This window comes from Leptonotus elevatus, chromosome 17 (assembly GCF_054856555.1).
Source record: "Leptonotus elevatus isolate MCC_2025b chromosome 17, RoL_Lele_1.0, whole genome shotgun sequence".
In the NCBI taxonomy this organism is placed as follows: Eukaryota; Metazoa; Chordata; class Actinopteri; order Syngnathiformes; family Syngnathidae; genus Leptonotus; species Leptonotus elevatus.
The window spans coordinates 12174904-12185976 of NC_141255.1; the positions used below are offsets into that span (position 1 = coordinate 12174904).

The window sequence follows — 11073 nt, forward strand, 5'->3', positions numbered from 1 at the left end:
GTGTCAAGCGAGGGGCCGGATTTGGATGACCAGTATCACACGGTCCACAGCGGATATTTTCGGTAGAATGTCTACCCAACGTACACGTATCATGTGACTTACGAACATTATCTGGCCACTGCTGTGAAAAATAATATTAATATTACCATGTATCAATATCAATACGGTATCAATACAGTGTTTCCCACACCATGTTAATACTTGGGTGGGCCACCCAAGTAGATTTAAAGAAAAAATTAATTAAAAAAAAACGTATCGCGACCAGATATACCGCATGTAACATTAGTTAAGTTTGCTGTCACTCACTTGTGGATCATGAGGTTAGAGAAGACGCAAGTAGGAGGTCTGACGACCCCACCCCCCACACACACACCCCTCAAAGTCCACCCACTCAACGGTGTGGTGACAAGCGCTGGCACACTGGCACAGCAGGCAGATGCCCAAATACTGTACGACGTTATCAATTTCTAAACAGTATGGCTTCACCACACCATCAATTTGGGATAAGGCCACTGTCACTTCTTCAAATAATATCTGAACAACATGAATCTGATCTGGGTTTATTGATTATTGCCATTTATCACTTTTGCTCACCATATGATATTGATACAGCGTGTTGAGATCATGATGCGTACCTTATGAATTAACCAATAGGTCTCAATACCTAAATAAAAGCGCATGCCCAAATTTAGATAACACCTGTTCTCCTGCGGCTTTGTTGTGTGACTACAACATTAGGGGGCTTGGAGGGGGGTTCAACCTTTTGGCTTGTACCCCAAAATAGAAATCCATTTATGGGTAGTGGGAAGTACAGACAATGGCAACAGGGGGGTCAGAGACGAGCCCATGTTTCACAAAAGCGTGCTTTTATCGAAATAGCCTGAACGTCTACTGGACTTTTTGACCTTCTACTTCAAGCTTCAACCAGCATACATCCCTCCAAACACACCCGACCCCCCCCTGCCACTCCCAGCACCAACAACCAAACACTCCCTCACCCCTCCCTTCGGATAGAGGCGTGCACGTGGTTGCGCTTGGTGTCACTTTACAATCCAGCCGTGCACAGTGGACAGTCTTGCTGAAACGCAGGACAGGGCCACGTTTGTCTTTTAGATCGGATCGCGTTTTGTCTCTACGCTTGAAGTCCAAGAGGGGAGCTGCCGGGCACGCTCTCTCTCGGGTGGAGGTTGACCGAGCTGCCAAAAGTCATGCCGGCCGGCTTTCAGCAACTCGGAGGAGAGGTCAGTGGCCTTTGGAGGTGTGCCTGAGAGGGTTTTGGCCAAGCAGCCGATCGCCTTCAGGAAGAAAAGTTTGTGGGGTGTTTTTGGTGAAAAAGTCCAGCCTCCAGAAGCAAAACACTTCTGGTTTGGTTTTGTGCTTTGACCTTGAGGCCACCTCCTTTGACTGCTTCCTGCAGAAATTATGTTGACTATCTATGCCTCCGCTAGCAAATATTAGTCATGTATAATTTTTATTTGAAATGATTTATTATAAATATTTATACTTGTTTATATTTATACGATTTTGGTAGAATTATTCTTTTCTTGTAATATTAAAATATTTTAATAAAAAATATCTATTTCCCCCATAGCAAACAATAGTAATATATATTTTTAAACATGTAATGACACCTCTGTGGTGAACTATGTTCTTTTTTTTGCTAATTAATAACAATATAAATGCAATCTGACTAAAAGCTTTTAAATATACATTAATATTCATGCTATTTAGTTACATGTATTTTTTCTTAAAGGTCAAATTATTTTTTATTTTCATAATAAAATGTTACTTAAAAAAAATAATATCATTTATTTTTGATATTTTTAGATTAACCGATTTTCCTATTTCTATATTTAATATTGATAAAACTATATAACTAGTCATTTAAAATTATTCTACTGTAAATAAATGTATAATTAATGGTACACTTTAAAAACAGTTGGGTCAAAAATGGACCGATCCTCTACTTGGGTCAATTTGACCCAACTTTGAGTCAAGAAATGGGTCTTTCAGCATAAAACAACTCATTATATTGGTCAGATCCTTTACTTGAGTCAAAAAATTGGGTCATTTTGTATGAAACAACCCAGAAAGTTGGGTCAAATTGACCCATTAAGTGGATCGGTCTATTTTTGATCCATAATTGAGTTACTTTTGACCCAACTGTTTTTAGAGTGTAAGATTTGTTTCCCCCATAGCAATAACTATACTATAAAAAATATTTGAAGATTTCTTTTTTTTAATATACAATGGCAACCAACCAACTGTACTTAAATTACTAAATTACTGTACTTTTAACGCTATTGCTAATATTATATGTTTGACTTTCTGGGAAGTCCCATTTAACTAAAACGTGACATCAGAGACCGGAGGGAAAGTGTTGTGTCTGTCACTGAGGAAACAGGTGCCTGTATTGTAGCCTGATGGGAATATGGGTTATATTTATATAGGTAAATATTAGTGTGCATGTTGCAGACGGTGACTGGAACCCTTGCCCTTTCCGTGTTCACTGCTGTACTGGGATCACTGGAATTTGGATACAACATCGGCGTCATCAATGCACCTCAGAAGGTAAGAGCAAGAGTGCCAAATTTGGTTTGATTTCATTCCACTCAAATCAATTAAGTTATACTGTACATATAATTACTGTAAAACCAAAATGCCCAGAAATTACATTTAGCCATTCATTAATTGAAGTTAAACCAAGTGGCTGTTACTGGCGAGTCATGTGACCCGTTTCACCTTGAGTGTCACGCAAACACCAGCTGACAACCAAAACCAAAATAGGGGCCGGGATATTTATGTTGAACACAGGCCTTGGCGCACGGTGAGCGCGGGCTTGTGACTTGTTGTTGTGTGCTCAGATCATTGAAAACGACTACAACGCCACATGGGTCCACCGCTACGGACAAGCCATCCCCGCGGGGACCCTCACATCCCTGTGGTCCCTGTCAGTGGCCATCTTCTCCATCGGAGGCATGCTGACCTCATCCTGCGTCGGCTTTGTTTCAGAGTGGCTGGGCAGGTAAGGGAGCGCTACTTCAAACTTGACTTGCCGTGACCAGAGTAAATCCTGCGTGGCACAAAATGGCGGACACGGGGGTGGGGGGTTCTTTTAACTGGCCCCCATGAAATGTGATTGGACCCCAGAGGCACTAAATGATTGGCATATCACAGCACCACATCTTGCCAATGCAACCTACCAGCATTGTTATGACCCTAAACAGTAATGTTATGACCACAAAATGTTGTAATCTACATCACTAGGAGAAGAATAATCACCTGTTAATAGGAGAAGAATCTCCCATCAAGAGGATTCGGTTTACATGTTTTTGACATTCTAAACCAAGAGTCATGTTGGTTTCCCCCGTGAGACTTGAGTCAGTTTAAAATCACTCTTATGTTTAGGTACATTGTTTTGGACGGACATCGACTAGCTTCCGTTGATGTGCACAGGCTAAAAATGCATGCGTTGTTATACAGTATAATAGCACCCTCCAATGGTCGAAAGTTCAAACAAGACACTACTTACATCTACAGTGATCTCTATGCCCTAATAATATTAATAACATTAATAACATTATTAAAATTAATAAAATTATGTGTGAATAGCAGTCACTCTAATGTAGGAACATCAGAAGATTGTTTTATTTGTACGTGTTATTTGTTAGTGTTAATTTGTGCTACACGGCAAAACCAGATTGCATTGAGAACGTCTAGAGAACAGGTGAGTTGTGACTTCACAATGCGAGCCTGAAGAAAGAAAAGGTTTTTGGGTTTTTTTGCCTTTAGTGACGATACGATTTTGTAAAAAAAAGTTAACCACTGTTGATACATCTGAAGTGCCTGGTTGCAGGAGAAAAGCCATGCTCATCAACAACCTGTTGGCCTTCGTGGGCGGCAGCCTGATGGGCCTCTCCAAGGTTTGTCACTCTTTCGAAATGATGATCCTTGGACGCTTTGTCATTGGCGCTTACTGTGGTGAGCACCTCACTCCGACATCGCACTATTCTTCCGCCGCCCTGGCGTTTGACGACGCTTCTTCTGGTCCACCCCCAGGGCTAGCGTCAGGCTTGACCCCCATGTACGTGGGTGAGATAGCACCCACCGCTCTGCGCGGGGCGCTGGGCACGCTGCACCAGCTCGCCATCGTCGTGGGGATTCTCCTGGCGCAGGTAAGACGGCTGGTGGCCACGTGGTTCTTTGAAGGACAGTCATTGATAGTAAGGTGCCTCGATTGCAGATTCTGGGGCTGGAGCAGCTGCTGGGAAGTGAGGAGCTGTGGCCCGTTCTGATGGGGCTGACGGTGCTGCCTACCGTTCTCCAGATGGCGCTGCTGCCTTTCTGCCCCGAGAGCCCGCGCTTTCTCTATATCGTCCGATGTCAGGAGCACCACGCCAAGAGGGGTGAGCCACATCCAAAGACGCACCCCATGTTCTTCCTCCTTCTCCAGTTACACCTTTCTGTTTCTCTTCTTCCCGTTCTTTCACTTCTTCTTCCTCCTTCACCTCCTTTCTTTTCCCAAACTGAGTAAAAAACAAACAAACGTGGTTGACCAGCAGGACTTTAAGCGGCGTTCCCGTCGGGTTTGCACTGCAGGCCTAAGGAGGTTGACGGGCCGCCAGGAGGTGGGCGACCTGCTGGCGGAGATGAAGGAGGAGAAAAGGAGGATGGACATGGAGCGGAAGGTGTCCATCCTGGAGCTGTTCCGCTCGCCGTTGCACCGTCAGCCGATGATCATTTCCATCCTGCTGCAGCTCTCCCAGCAGCTCTCCGGGATCAACGCGGTAAGCCATCTACAGCACGAGATACAAATCCTTCATGTGATGTTTTTTTTTCCCGCCGCCTCCGTGCAGATTTTCTACTACTCCACGAATATCTTCACCAAGGCCGGAGTCCAAAGTCCAGTTTACGCCACAATTGGAGCCGGAATAGTGAACTGTGCTTTCACCGTTGTTTCGGTCAGTCTGAAAAATAAATTCACTATTTTGTAATTTTTTATGTTACAGCATTATTCCTTTCTTCCATATCTTTCCCCATCAATTTTTGCATACAACACCCAGGGATGAAAATGTGAAGAAAATGTTTGCAAAAAGCGAATATAAATCACATGTAAATTCACAGTCTTTGCTCAATACTTTTGTGTATTTGTGGTAGCATTTACTCATTTTTTCTAACATGAAGACATTTGGGCTCATCAAGTTACCATTATTTTACATTGTCATTATGGGTTGTTTGTAGAAACGTTCAATCCATTTTGGAGTAAGGCCGTAACATACGATATGGAAAAAGTGGAGCAGTGCTGTGAATACTTTCCAGTTTTGCCAGGAATTAAAAGTGCTTCTTGACAGCTCTTCTTAGTTGAGAGGATGGGCCGAAGAACACTGCACATGCTGGGACTGGGCGGCATGTGCATCTGCGCTGTGGTCATGACCATAACTCTCAGCTTATTGGTCAGTACTCAACCCCAGCGTTCCAGTCCGTCTGGATCGGTGTGGGCTATTTCCTGATGCTTGTCCTTCTCGCTCCTCACAGGACAGCGTCCCCGCCATGACCTACGTCAGCATGTTGTCCGTCTTCGGCTTTGTGGCCTTCTTCGAAGTGGGTCCGGGTCCAATCCCTTGGTTTATTGTCGCCGAGCTGTTCTCACAAGGTCCCAGGCCGTCTGCCATGGCCGTGGCGGGATTCTCAAACTGGACCGCTAACTTCCTCATTGGCATGGGCTTCCCCTATGTTGCCGTGAGTACGCCAATCCAGAAAACGGATCATTATCCAAAGCATACCACATCACAATCAACCCATTTATGCCCGACCCCCAGGAGCTGTGCGGCCCATACGTTTTCCTGATCTTCGCCACCCTGCTGCTCTTCTTCCTCATATTCACCTTCTTCCGTGTGCCTGAAACGCGAGGAAAGACCTTCGATCAGATTTCCGCCAACTTCCACCATGCCTCAGCAGACATCATGATGGACATGGACTTGGAGCTCAACAAGACCAGCACAGAACTGGACTACTTGGGGGACGAAAGCATTAACTGAGAACTGGAGATTTCCATTACATCCGAGGAGTTTTGTTGTATTTATAATCGGAGTGTGGTGTTTTCACAAAATTATTTTAACACTTTCCAGTGAATACATAATGCACATATTTACTTCCGATTCCTCAAACTGGAACTTTTGCACTTTAATGAGTGGCAATTAAAAAAAAAAAAAACTATGTAACAGAAACCCCGTTTTCCTAGCTAAGCCAGCTCGACAGACGCAATGTGACACAAAAAAAGGGATTATTTTCGTCATAGCGTGTGGGCGAAGTTTAACAGAAAGCCTGAAAAGGCACAACTGAACTCTTAATTTTTGTCCAATCACTTACGCAATCTTAACATGTGAAGTGGCCTTTTTGCCATAGAGTGCGTACAAATTACCTCCAAGTCATTTGGCCCAATGGCTGCTCAAATTAACAGTTGACAGATGAGTGATGTTACATTATAAAAAAATTTGCATATTTTGTCACAATTTGAAATCAAACTCACAACTCCCTCAGTCAGTCAAATATGAACTCACCTTTGACATTTCCTCCAATCCGTGTCCAATTTTAAGCACATACGAGACAGATAACCAACGCTGAATTGCTAAAATTGAGTTGGCCATAGCTTTCCAATCTCCATTGTCAACATTTCATAGCCAGATGGGCTTTGGTGTCTTTACCTACCAATACAAAAGCTATTCCATTAATACCTCTTGTGTAGATATGAATTAGAAATGTTAAAGTGTGACGTTTGTGTACATTTCCTGCCCCCATGATGTAAATAAACAGCAATTAAAACAATGAACGGGACTGACGCCTCAGAATTGCAAACAGTTTTATTCACACATTGCACATAATCCCCTCCATGGAGAAAAAAAAAGTAAAACAAAGTCTTTCCATTAATAAACCACCCTCAAATGAGGATAACAAAGGGAACCTTTAAGAATTGTCAGGTAGTAACTTATACCAGCCCCGTAATGCACCTGCTTTCGTCTCCCCTCTTCAACTAAATTAAAAAGTTAAATAAAAATCAAGGCTCGTTCCTGTAGTAGCTACTTGATGCGATTATTTAAAGAAAATTGTTTTCTTTTCTTTCAATGGGGAATTAGAACAAGCATCTTTTGATCCACATCCCTTTTTATGCCCCTTCTAAAGATGAAAATACACACCTGTGTCCTTCCTGCCTATAGAGTAAGGTGGGGGGGCGGGGCAGAGGTGTTCTGAGGGGGGACGCAGGTTTGGGGCAGTGCAAGGAGGGGAGACGTGCGTTCTCAAATAGGGCCAGTCCTTCAACCCATGGACCTATCAAAAAAAACTGTCACGAAAATGTGTTAGCCAGACATCATTTGTACAGGCACACACACACACACACACACACACACACACACGGAACGTTTAAGTCCCACCTCCCAAGAGTCCCGCGACTTTCCGCTCGGGAGAGTCACTCAGTCTGTGCTGGTGCCAGGTCCGAGACACTTGTGTCGGCAGCCTTCTACAAGTCAAGGTCAAAAAGATAATGCCGTCACCCTTAATAACTGGCAATTTGAGTCTTACCTCTGGTGATTTGGATGAGGCCTTTGGAGATTTGGGTTTCTCGTCTACATTGGAGGTCTGTGGAGGGGTACCGGATTCCGAGGCAGGCTTCTCTGTACCGTTCTGTGGCAGAGCGACAGCTCAATTCCCGTAAAACCCTAACCAAAGACGCAGTTTACTAGCTGCTAGCTCACTTTGGAGACAGAGTTCCTCTGCCAGCGACGTCTGGACTGGCGCCGCTGCTGCTTCTGGCCCTCAACAGCATCTGTGTTTTCAGCCGATGCCTCCTCGGGGGCGCTAGCCTGCTGCTGGTTCTGATCTTCATCCTTGGGCTGGGTCGAAGCAGGCCGCGGACCGAACGGTCTGGAACCAGCGAGATGTATATGGAATCAATAAAATCGGCAAAAACAAAATGCAATGTTACCGTCGATATGGCCGCCAGAACCGACGTCGTGGTGGTCTTTGTGATTCATCTCCTTCTGTGGCTTTTGGCTCTCTAATGTCACCCTGAAAAATAAAATAAAAAATTGTCAGGAACCATTTAAAAAAAAAAAACTAAATAAAATGCTAACATGCTACTAGCTGATATGATAACATGTAGCACTAAGGCAGAAGTTTGCCTGCATGTTACATTTTGTGGTTGTGGGCGCAGTCGGCGAGGCCTTTGGTGTTGCTGCTGGGGTCTGCCGTCCTCAGCATTCCCCTCCTCTTCGCCGCTGGGGGGCTGGCCATCTGCCAGCTTATCGCTGGGCCGCGGGAAAAACCGCCGGCGGAAACGCCGCTTGTTGGGCGCATAGCGGCTGCCCTTCACTGGCACCCCGCCAGGGCCCGTCACATTGGCTGCTTCTGAACCCTGAGGGAGGTACAAGTCATCCTTTTAGTTCACATGAGCTAAGAAAAAAAAATACTAAAAGTCAAGTCAATTTTTTAAAATAATATTTTACATTATGTTACCAGACAAGGCTAGACACCGTGTTCAGAATGTAATATAAATTAAGCTGCAAAATTCACCCATTCTTGTCCATTTCAGGGGGGCGGCTATTTGCTGTCGACTAAATGACATCACATCGCCCAAGGGATTGGCTTGCAAATGTCACATGACCAAATAAGTGAGCCGTGATTGGCCATTACCTGAGCACTGTGGTGTCATTTTAAGTCAAAAGCAACAAAAGCAAGTGGCAAAATGGCCACTCCCTGTAACGCAGTGGTCCTCAACCCTGGTCCTCGGGGACCGGTATCCAACCTGTTTTCCATGTCTCCCGCAGCCAACACAGGTGATTCATATCATCAGCTAATTAGCAAGCTCTGGAGAAGACTGATAACGATTCCCACCTGTGTTGGCTGTAGGAGACATGGAAAACAGGCTGGATACCGGTCCCCGAGGACCAGGGTTGAGGACCACTGCTGTAACGGATAAAATCCTATTTTCAAAATCTTCATCAATTCAAACCATTATACAACATCTTAGAAAGATTGATAAACTACTCTTTAAACCTATGAAGAATAATTTACTGTAATCCTAAAACAAAACAATAAGCAACAATCTACCTTTTTCCAGATTATTAAATAAAAATAATCAAATATTCAAATTTGATAAAGAAAATCCTATAAGTACTTTTTTCATATTACAAGTCAAAAAGTTCACCTTGACGACTTCGATCACGTCAAACTCAACCACCTCGCCGTCGCCAACACTCCGAAGGAACTTCCTCGGGTTGTTTTTCTTGATTGCGGTCTGATAAAAGACAACAAGCGTCACTGAAAGACGTCGTCCGACGCTAAACGGCCTCGCTTTACCTGATGAACAAACACATCCTCCTTGGTATCGTTCCTGAGGAAAGCAAAACAAAAATCACTGTGACTTCTGTCTAAGACGATCATATGTACCGAAAAAAAATGAGGGGGGGGGGTCAATACCTGTTTATGAAGCCATATCCGTTGCGTACGTTGAACCACTTCACCGTTCCTTGTACCAAGGAGGCTGAAGCAATGTTAGCATTTGATTAAAAGCATAGTCAACAAAATATACATATACAACACTTATAATTAGCACAGTAGTAAGGATTTTACTGGGGAATGCCAGTCATTCTAATGTGTGTGCGTGTGTATGAGACAATCATGAACAGTAAGACTTTGAAATCACGTGCACACTAGGTCACAGGGAAGGGCCACAATGTCATAAAAATGAAAATGTGTTAAGACAGTCGTCTTCATCATGCTGTTCACCGTTTGACATCTTGAGACCTGACCAGATGACACCTAACAGTCCAAGGTTTAAAACAGAAGTGGTCACAGAGCAACAAGTTGCTACAGAGATCCTGGCAGGGTCACAGATAGGCATACAAGAGAACTTAATTTTCATAGATCAAACACTGGTTGTAAATGTTTCCATTCCATTGAAGGTCACGAAAAAGCTTTTAAAAATACTCAAAATACATGTCAAGTCCTAAAAAAATACATTACTTGTAAATTTACACACACTACACACCCATTTTAATTTGATTTAAAAAAAAAAAAAAAACATGTTCATTATACGGATGATTGCACCTGAGCATGTATGACTGACTTAAAGTAGACCAAACGAATAACTCAAGAATGCACAGAAAACATTTTCTGTCGAACGCACATGGCAATAAGACTACAAAAACGGCTGCGCAGGTGAGTTCGTTTACGCCGTGATTATCAATCAACACGTACACACACACACACGTGATTCACCTATGACTTTCCTCTCCGCTTGTGGCTTATCTTCCACTGGGGCCGAAGGTGGAGGGCTCGGGGCCGAAGGTGGAGGGCTCGGGGCCGAAGGTGGAGGGCCCTGGCCCGAAGGTGGAGGGCTCTGTGCCTCGACGTCGGTCATGCTCGCGGTCTGCTTGTTTGCTTGCTTGCTTGTTTGCTTGCTTGCTTGTTTGTTTGTTTGCTGGCTTGCTTGCTTGCTTGCTTGCTTGCTTGCTTGCTTGCTGCGGCTCCTCAGTCGAACACCGTGGTTCGAGCCCCAACCGAAAGTACTGCGGCCCGGCGTCCACTTGCTCAGGTTTTTATCCAGGAGAGGTCCGGGGCCACTGAGCGGAAGTCTCTACCTAATTGGCGGAACGAGCGCAGGGCGGGATTTTGAGCTGATGGTCAACGGAAGTACAGGTCAGCCCCTCACTTTTCGTTTTTTGTTTAGTTTTTTAAAATACATTTTAATCTATTTAAACAACACCCATGTGTCAAAATAAGTTATATACTTTTAAAATTAAAAACTAATAAGATAAATAACTTTAGAAATTCAGTAACTGTGGTGAATGGGGTAGTCCCATCTTAATCCAAGCAAACTGCTAGCATCGTTATATTTTCTCCTTTTCTCGCAAAAAAGAAATACATAAATAAAAATAAAATAAATAAAATGATGTCGTTAAAACGCAAATTCAATTTGTTGTGACTTTCATAGCATAAAATTACATTATTCTCATAACATTTTCGTTTTTTGGTGATATTTCTGTGGTTACTTTTCCACTTTTATGAACGCTAAAT

At 43.6% G+C, this 11073-nt stretch overlaps 2 protein-coding genes across 2 annotated transcripts; one reads left to right on the top strand and one right to left on the bottom strand.

Annotated features, from left to right (window-relative positions):
- Positions 1-1031: 1031 nt before the first annotated feature.
- LOC147159917 (solute carrier family 2, facilitated glucose transporter member 4-like) lies at positions 1032-6816 on the top strand. The gene is made up of 11 exons (XM_086058795.1): positions 1032-1241; positions 2476-2571; positions 2865-3025; positions 3857-3981; positions 4060-4175; positions 4244-4406; positions 4600-4787; positions 4857-4961; positions 5352-5453; positions 5536-5739; positions 5820-6816. The coding sequence occupies exons 1-11, from the start codon at positions 1209-1211 to the stop codon at positions 6036-6038; spliced, it is 1512 nt and encodes a 503-aa protein (XP_085914921.1). The 5' UTR covers positions 1032-1208; the 3' UTR covers positions 6039-6816.
- A 26-nt stretch (positions 6817-6842) lies between these two features.
- Positions 6843-10629, bottom strand: LOC147159918 (Y-box-binding protein 2-A-like). Its single transcript, XM_086058796.1, has 10 exons — positions 10276-10629; positions 9475-9538; positions 9355-9388; positions 9203-9292; positions 8189-8410; positions 7982-8064; positions 7752-7920; positions 7579-7680; positions 7431-7516; positions 6843-7339 (listed from the first exon to the last, which is right to left on the bottom strand). Exons 1-9 carry the CDS (start codon positions 10415-10417, stop codon positions 7466-7468), a joined length of 957 nt encoding a protein of 318 aa, XP_085914922.1. The 5' UTR covers positions 10418-10629; the 3' UTR covers positions 6843-7339; positions 7431-7465.
- Between the last annotated feature and the right edge of the window lie 444 nt (positions 10630-11073).

Coding starts and splice junctions, on each gene's coding strand:
- LOC147159917 (XM_086058795.1), top strand. CDS start 1,209: ATGCCGGCCGGCTTTCAGCAACTCGGAGGAGAG. Junction 2,572..2,864: donor TCATCAATGCACCTCAGAAG/GTAAGAGCAAGA, acceptor TTGTGTGCTCAG/ATCATTGAAAACGACTACAA. Junction 4,176..4,243: donor TGGGGATTCTCCTGGCGCAG/GTAAGACGGCTG, acceptor CCTCGATTGCAG/ATTCTGGGGCTGGAGCAGCT.
- LOC147159918 (XM_086058796.1), bottom strand. CDS start 10,417: ATGACCGACGTCGAGGCACAGAGCCCTCCACCTTCGGGCCAGGGCCCT. Junction 8,065..8,188: donor TGCGCCCACAACCACAAAAT/GTAACATGCAGG, acceptor TTTATTTTTCAG/GGTGACATTAGAGAGCCAAA. Junction 7,681..7,751: donor AGAGGAACTCTGTCTCCAAA/GTGAGCTAGCAG, acceptor GCTCTGCCACAG/AACGGTACAGAGAAGCCTGC.